Raw genomic sequence first — 8,266 nt, forward strand, 5'->3', positions numbered from 1 at the left:
TCAGAAACTATGCAAAATATCCCCATGCCTACAGATGAAAGCTTACCTGTTAGCATTTAAGATTTCCCATGATCTGACTCCTATCAATTTCTATCAATGTCTCCTTTTCTTACCCTCAGAAGCCAGTTTCATAAAGTCCCCTCCTATCTCCCAGGGTTTAGAAGCCGGTTCTCCTGCTTTGGGGCTACTCTGAAACTCACATCTCCGTCTGTCTCCCAGCCCTGATACCTTTCCACCATGTGCTGCCAATTACACACATCCTGTCTCCTCTAAGACACCATCAGTTTGAGGGCTGGATTCATGTCTGACTTATCTTTGTATCTTCACAAGGAAGTTGCTTAATAGTTGAGCAAATAAGTGAATGACCAAACAAATCAGTCCTAATCTGTGCCGTGGCAGTTGGAATAAATTTACCCTGAAGCCATGTGAATGGAATCAAAACCTGGCAGACAACAGACATGGCCAGGGGCCATGGTGGCTGCCTTGCCACAGCCACCAATGGTCGGAAACCTGACTTTACACACTGACAGACCGGACGTGAATGAAGATGGCACAGAGCTGAATTACTATTTCCTGATACTTGTACTGACAGGCAGAGGGGCTGAAAGGTAAAATCATTGCACCGAAATCCTCTATCCACGTGGGCTGCCTTTACAATTTGTTTAATGAATGAAATAAGCCCAGGTTTCCAGGGTTAACTGCACCACTTACCAGCTCTGCAATCTTAGGGACTTCACTAAACCCATCTGGGTTTCAGTTTCTCCACACTTCCTCTGACAAATTCATGGGGCGTGACAACACCTAATGGACGTGAAAGGGCAGTCACAGTCTGAAAGTGCTATTACATACACGGAAATGAGATTTCAACAAATTCCCATAGTGTGTTCACTGAAACAGCCACTACCTTCTAATCGCTGGTTAAGCCAGTGTCTCTGAGGACCAGAAACAGCATTTTCCAGTTTTTCAAGTCCAGATTTAATCAGACATACAGAACATTCTTGCTTAAAAAAAAAATGAAATTAAAAAGTCTCAAGACAGCCATTTAGTAACAAATAACAGCAGCTGATCTCCTCTGATGTAAAAACTTTCACTATTCAATACTGAAGGGTGAATTAGAAATGTGATTCATTTATTTCTTGGCTTGAGGTTCTGGAAGCTACACGGTACATTTATTAGCCATGTTTATTTCTGTCTCCTATAAGACACTTTATAACACAATTACTTCACCTGTTAAGAGAGTTAACCATGTTAACTCATCTCTCAGAATCGTTCAGGGAAACAACCAAGTTCTCCTAGAACAGAAAAGCCTACCAAAGGATATAAGAAATTTACTCATATGAAGCCAAATGCCAACTCTCAAATATTCTCAAGTAGATACCACCGTCAACCACAACATGTTAACTGAGTGTCTACTATGTGCTAGACACCATGGTTGACACAAAGAAGTATAAATTTCCTACCTGTCTAGACCATGTTATCATACATGAGAAAAAATTCTGAAAACCTTCCATTTGGTCCTCAACCCTGTGAGAAAGGCAACTCAGGGATGATTATCTCCTGAACAAAACAGGTTCAAAGAGATGTAATGATTTAACCAAAGTTCCATTGCTGTTAGTGGAAGACAGTAGATTATTTTTATGTCTTCAAACTGCCCTCAACACCATTATACTCTAGCTGTAAAGGTAAAAATACTAAGATATGCAAAGAGACATTGCCCTGGACACAGCAGGTGCTCAATTAACACCTATTGGTGGTGGTGGTGGTGGTGGTGGTGGTAATATGTTGATCGTGAGGATGATGGTGGTAATGATGATGGTAGGACAATGACAATGATCATGCTCATGATGGTGGGAGACTATAAGGCACAGATGTGTGTGCTAAATGACCAGCAGAGATGATGAGTGCTAATGGAGCTCACCTGAGTCCTCTCCATACCAATCAGTCTGGACATCCATCATGGAACTCATGGCTCCTCCTGCACCATCTGGTCTTCCCTCCAAACTCCGAGAAAAGCGATGGTCCACATCATCTTTGCTCTGGACAGCACTGTTGCACAAAAGTGCCTCCAGGAATTGCTTCACATGGTAGTTACTGTAAGCCAAGTCGACGGCCTGGCCACTGGATAAACCCTCCTCCATGTGGGCCAGGCCCAGTGGGGCAGCATATTGCTGCAGCCTTTCACCAACCTCCACCTCTACTTCATCAGCATCAAACTCCACCTTGGGCTCTATCTGTTTGGGCAAAGTAGAGAGGTCACTGTCAGCTGAGCTACTGCCCTGGCTGTCTTTCGCCACCAGTTCTAGGGGGTGGCAACCTCTGCAGTCACCACAAGGGGACTCTCTTGGACAGTCCACACTCTCCACTAGAGAGGAGACCAAGCTCTTGGTATCACAGGAGGTCCCTTCTCTGCCTGAACTGGGGCTTCCACTGTCAACCTGGTGAGCTGCTGCCGCAGCTGCAGCCGCTGCCGCTGCAGCCGCTGCCGCCACCGCTGCAGCCACCGCTGCCTCCTTCTCCATCTTTCGGCAGATATCAAGGGACGACCTGATGTAGGTCTTGCAGAAGTTCACCACATCGTTCATCTGCAGGTAGCTGGCAGCTGACATAACTTCAATCACATTCTCCCCACACAAATCCAACTTCCCAGAATAGAGAAAATCTAAGATGGTGGAGAAGGCGTCGGAGGTGACAATGTCCAAGGAGGCAGTGCTGTGCCGCCCACTGTCCTGGATATAGTGAATGAGCAGGGCTCTGAAGTAGCCGCTGTTGGCAAACAAGATGTTCCTGTGGGCCTTGAATATCCGCCCTTCCACGATGATGCTACAGTCACAGAAAAAGTCCCTCTTTCGCTGTTCATTCAACTCCCCCAAGAGCTTGGCATAATAGGATTGCATCTCCATTTCTCCACCAGGTGCTGCTGTTCTGCGGTAGCCTGTAACTCTGCCAAGATTTTTTTCAAGTTAATTCACAAATCCCAACTTTACAAATAAGATGCTCATTTTTAATTAAAAAAAAATTCTTCCAAACACATGGGTCAATGGTGTCTTTATGATATGGGCTGTTTTGGAGCTACAAAAATTAGAGGTTGTCCAACTGGGTTAATTTACGAAAAACAACAAAAATAACTAGAGCTAACTGCACTCCTGTATGTAGTGGTTTATATGGATTCTTTCAATGAATTTTTATAAAAACCCTAGGATAAAACATCAATATTGTCCCCATTTGTCTGATAAGGAAATTGAGACTCAGAGAAGATAGGAGAGGACCCAGCTGTACCAGAGCCAAGACTCAACACCAGGTCTATGAACCTCCAGAGTTCGTGCTCTTATGCACTACACTCTACTTTCTTGAAGGCTCAAAATATAGATAATACCCAAATCTAAGAATTACTGTTTAGTCTCCGGGCTCCTGATACAGAAGTTAGAGACTGCAAGTGCAATCTCAGCTCACACCTCTTATCATCACTTTGTGGAAAAATTTGGTGGATTCTTGGGCTAGCCAGGACACATTCACCATTCTTACGGGGTTTAGCACACTTTTCGTCTTGGTGGAACCACCCATCCCCCATTCTTGGCCCACGTGCTTTGCATCATGCTGGTACCATCCCCAGGTTCCAGGTGTGTAAGATGTAACACAGGCCACCCTGTGATCACAGTGATTGGCTCAGAGATGGCCATGTGGCTTGGTCAGAGCCAATGAAAAGTCATGAAACGTTTGCTGGGGGTTCCAAAAAAGAGCAGTCTTTGCTCTGTGGGATGTGAGGAATGCCGCTGCCACACCTCCAGGGGAACCAGCCTAACAAGGATGACAGCCCAGCTCAGGCAGGAGCAACAGACAGAGCCCCGGGGATAGCATCTGAGCCCCAACTCATGCTGTGCCAGACGCCACTTAAGTCCCTTCCTGCTTTAGCTGGTCTGAGTTGGGTTTTCTATCTCTTGCAGTTGAGAGACTCCTAACTGATTGATGCCACCACCTCTGGTTTACTCCTCCGTATTTTTATGTGCCGGCCCTTGTCTGTCAGTCACTCCTTTGAAGGAATCAGCCATGCCTTATTTCATTTGATATCCCCCACAGCACCTGGCAGAGTGCTTTGGATAAAGTAGGTTTGCTAAGTACAAAGGAATACTTTCTTAACTGCTAAGTAAAACAAGTATAAATCAAGTTTAAAATCCTTCTGTTAGTGAGGAAGACAGGCACTGACCTTCTTCCCAGGCTCTCTCCTCCATCTTTTCCTGTCATACCACCCACACAGCCATCCATCAACTACCCCTTTTACATACTGACCCATTGAGCTCAGAGAAGTTTCTACAACCAAGTACATCATTTCCCTCTATTGGAATCACGAAACACCTAGTTAGAGCTGCCAACCACGGCTAACTACTCTTTAGCACGCTTCCTTTCTACAAATGGAGCACCAACAATACCCCACCCCCGCAGAAAACAGGCATCCCCCACCCCCAAAAGCGTCCTTCCATGGGCAAAATAGATTCCCCAAGGCCTGTGTACTAACTGCATGAACTTTACCCATAAAAGACCCACAACAACCTTACTGAACGGCAGGTTACACCTATTTAATACGTACAGTATTTCTAACAAGTGATGCATTAAGTTTAGACGGGTGAGAACCAATTAGGGAGAGAAGTGGAGAGTGAACCTGCCTCATAATAAACTCACCCCAATTTTGATTTATAGATTGATTATGGATTATTTATGTTGACAAGTAGATATTATCACGTTGAAAAATGTGATTTTACCAGTCTGATAGTTTTTCTTTCGTTCTGAGGAAGGATAGAATGTGACATTTAAATGTAGCATTTTCCTGTATCTTGATTTTCCCTTAATATTTTGATTGCCAAAGGCAGTAGTAGCAACTGCTGGGGAGGCTTGATTGGAGCAGCTGGAAGAGGGGAGAATGGCGGTGAAAGCTTAGTCCTGGGAAAACTTTCAGGGTTGATTTATTTGGGAATAGTAGAACTTTTTGGATATCTGACAGCTCTCTTCCTTGCAGAACCAAAATGTTTTTACCTACTTTGGATGAAAAATTTTCCAAAATTATGACATAACTTCCTTGAATTAGAAAGGAGCATAAAAAGATAAGAATCTTCTTGATGACTTAGGCCCATCAGTTATAGCCCTGGGCTATGATTTAGTGATGTCCTTAGGCCATTTTGAATACTAGGACCATTTAATACCTTTAGCTAAATGGCCTCAGGCTGATATTTCGAAAAAATTCCTAGGTCTATTTTTTAAATAATCTAATACCTTTTCCTAGTTGTCCTCATTTTTAAGATTGTCGGTTTGCTTGCTTATCCTTAAGGGAATGCCGATAAGGGGGAAGATACATCCTTATCTTTAAGGGCATCATTCTTGCCTTTGAGGCACTGTAAACGTTTAAAGCAGATGTACAATGCATGCTCAACAGGCCACGTCAGGCCCTTTTGGAAAAACAAGGTCAGGTCAAATTAGTTTTAAATCACATGGCTTCCTCATATACTCCAATATATCCTACTGCTTTTCATTTATTTATCACACTGCTGATGGGAATGTAGTTTGGAACACCATTTTAGAGGGGAATTTGGCAATATTTATCAAAACTTAAAAGATACACATCTTTTGCCCCAGAAATATCATTGCTAAAAATTTACCCTTTTGGATGTATTTGCAAAAATACATCAAATTGTAAATTCAGAGATGTCCATTGCATGAGATTTTTGTACTAGCACAAAAGTAGAAACAATCTGAATGTCCACAATAGGGGACAAGTTAAATCAATGAGGTACATTCACAAGTGGAACACTATGCAACTACGTTTTTAATGAGCTAGAGCTCTGTGTGTTCATATGAAAAGGTCACCAAGATATATTAAGAGAAAAAAGGCAAGATGCAAGACCAAATATACAGTATGATCCCATCTGTGTATATGTTTCTGCTGGTGTACGTGTGAATTTTTTTCTAGAAGGTTAACAAGCAAGAGTTAACAGCAGATATCCTTGAAGAAAGGAACTAGGAGTAAGAGGTGTGTGGAGGGACCTTCACTTTTCATTTTCAACCTTTCTGTGCTGTTATGATATTTTACTATGTGCATGTATGGCTTTTTTTTTTTCCTTTTTAACAAAAAATAAAAAGGAGGAGAGGCAGAGGAGTAATGAGTTAGCAAACTAGGGAAACAAATGTCTAAGTAGGCACAACACTTCTTTCTTTTTTCTTTTCTTTAACGGTATGCTTTTTTTGGTGAGGAAGATTGGCCCTGAGCTAATAACTGTTGCCAATCTTCCTCTTTTTTTCTCTTCCCAAAGCCCCAGTGCACAGTTGTATATCTTAGTTGTAGGTCCTTCTAGTTATTCTATGTGGGACGCCACCTCAGCATGGTTTGACAAGCAGTGATAGGTCTGCACCCAGGATCCGAACCAGTAAACCCAGGGCCGCAGAAGCAGAGCACTCGAACTTAACCACTACACGACCAGGCCAGCCCAGCACAACACTTCTTAACTTGCAGAACAGTCTTATCTACAGGGTCTCGTCCTAGGGCACTCGCATTTTTCACTGGAAAATGCTCCTTTCCAGCAATAGCACCCCAAACCGATTTCCTTTGGCTTTCTTTCTGCAAATACTCCAGATTCTACTGGGTCATGTAAAAATACTCCCTAACTTTGCAAAAAGGCTATCCACATACTTTCTTCACACCTTTCCCCAATCCTGCATTTGATACATAACATGGAAATATTCATTCACATCAAGTCTGCTTGCCTCTGGGCTCTGCAGCCTTTACCCACACTCTGGCAGGGACCCTGCCAGCCTTCCCACAGTTCCAATTCAATTCAACAGTTACTGGCTACATACAATGCCTGACACAAGGAAGATGCCAGGAATAGAAAAATAAACCAAGTATAGTGTATGTCCTCCAGGAGAGGGCAGATGCCAACACTACCACTTGCAATAAACTCTCACATTCCCCCGAGGGAATCTTAGCCAGATCACAAGGCTGTCTTCATACAGGCGCCAAAAGCAGCCTTGAATTCTACCCACTCTTTCTGACAAGACTCCTCCAGTCTCACCAACCTGAGAATAATGAAAATCTACTCAATTGTCAGCATCTACTGAGCACTACTCCTCAGGAAGCACTGTCCCAAGTACTTTCAAGTGTTAATTAAATTTAACCCCACAATAACCCAGTGCAGTCGATACGATCATTACATCCTTTTTTTCAGAGAAGGAAATTGAGGTTCAAATTTACAGATAACACGCCCAAGCTAGGATTGCAACTGAGATGTTTGATCACAAAGTTGACTTCCTTAACCACTATGCCAACCAGACTCCCCAAACCCTCCAGGACACAGTGAGAAGGGTTGGGGATGTCACTCCGTTCCCCAGCGCATGGAGTGGAGGTGAACGACAAGGGAGAATTTCCATCTCCACAGAAAGAATTTCAGGGTCATTTGCATCTTTGCTTCACCTGCTAAATTGTTCGCAAGACAAGGGGATCCTCCCCCGTCCAGAGCCAGACGACGCTGAGAAGATCACAGGAACCAGTTACTGGAGATGGTCTTTGGCTCCCGAGGGTGGGGAACCGAGGCCTTGCCCCTCCCACGGCCTCCCGTGGACAAAGTGACCATTGCTGCGGCGGGCATTGCCCCAGCCTGGCCGAGCCCTCGCACCCGGCACCATCAGAATGAGCTGGTGCGGGGACCACCTGGCTGGACCACGCGGGGGCAGGGGACCAACCCAACGCCAGGGAAGTGGGGGGCATCTGCCGCCGCGCTACCCCTCCCCACGCTGGACGGCAGGGAGGGGGTCGGTCATCCAGCACTGGTTCTCTCGGCGGGGGTCCCCAGAGTCCGAGGGAGGTCGACAGAAAGGGGGCATCCCTGCCCGCTGCCCCCTGGGCCGACCTCCCTGGATGCCCTGAATCCGCCCCAAACCAATGAAAGCGTCAGCGTGAACCCGCTTCTCAGCTCTCACCTTCCAGCGGGTTCCAGCCGCGCCGCCGCCGAGCTACACGCACCGACACGCCCCCCTTTCATTCACCTGTCGCCCCCTCCGATGAGAGGCGGGACAGCTGACCAATCATGGGGGTTTCTGGGCTCAGGAAGGCGGGCCCTTCGGCCAGCAGGTTAGTCAATGGTGCTCGCCCCCCCTCCCGAGGATGCGCTCTGAAGGCTCCAGCGCTCGCGGGGTGATGGGAGTTGTAGTCTCAGCGTTCGTTTTTCCGACAACGATATACTGAACAAAACTACAAGTACCAAGATGCCAAAAGGGACAAGAATCA

At 45.4% G+C, this 8,266-nt stretch overlaps 1 protein-coding gene across 1 annotated transcript in view; it reads right to left on the bottom strand.

Annotated features, from left to right (window-relative positions):
* The window catches only part of ZBTB8B (zinc finger and BTB domain containing 8B), a 29,240-nt gene extending 21,194 nt beyond the window's left edge, over positions 1-8,046 (bottom strand). The window contains exons 1-2 of the mRNA XM_014837905.3: positions 7,960-8,046; positions 1,919-2,940 (exon numbers count right to left, since the gene is read on the bottom strand). Of these exons, the coding sequence (XP_014693391.2) occupies positions 1,919-2,940; positions 7,960-8,021 (1,084 nt within the window). The 5' untranslated portion in view covers positions 8,022-8,046. The remainder of the gene's footprint in view (positions 1-1,918; positions 2,941-7,959) is intronic.
* Positions 8,047-8,266: the final 220 nt, after the last annotated feature.

The sequence above is a fragment of the Equus asinus genome, chromosome 5, assembly GCF_041296235.1.
Source record: "Equus asinus isolate D_3611 breed Donkey chromosome 5, EquAss-T2T_v2, whole genome shotgun sequence".
Taxonomy (NCBI): Eukaryota; Metazoa; Chordata; class Mammalia; order Perissodactyla; family Equidae; genus Equus; species Equus asinus.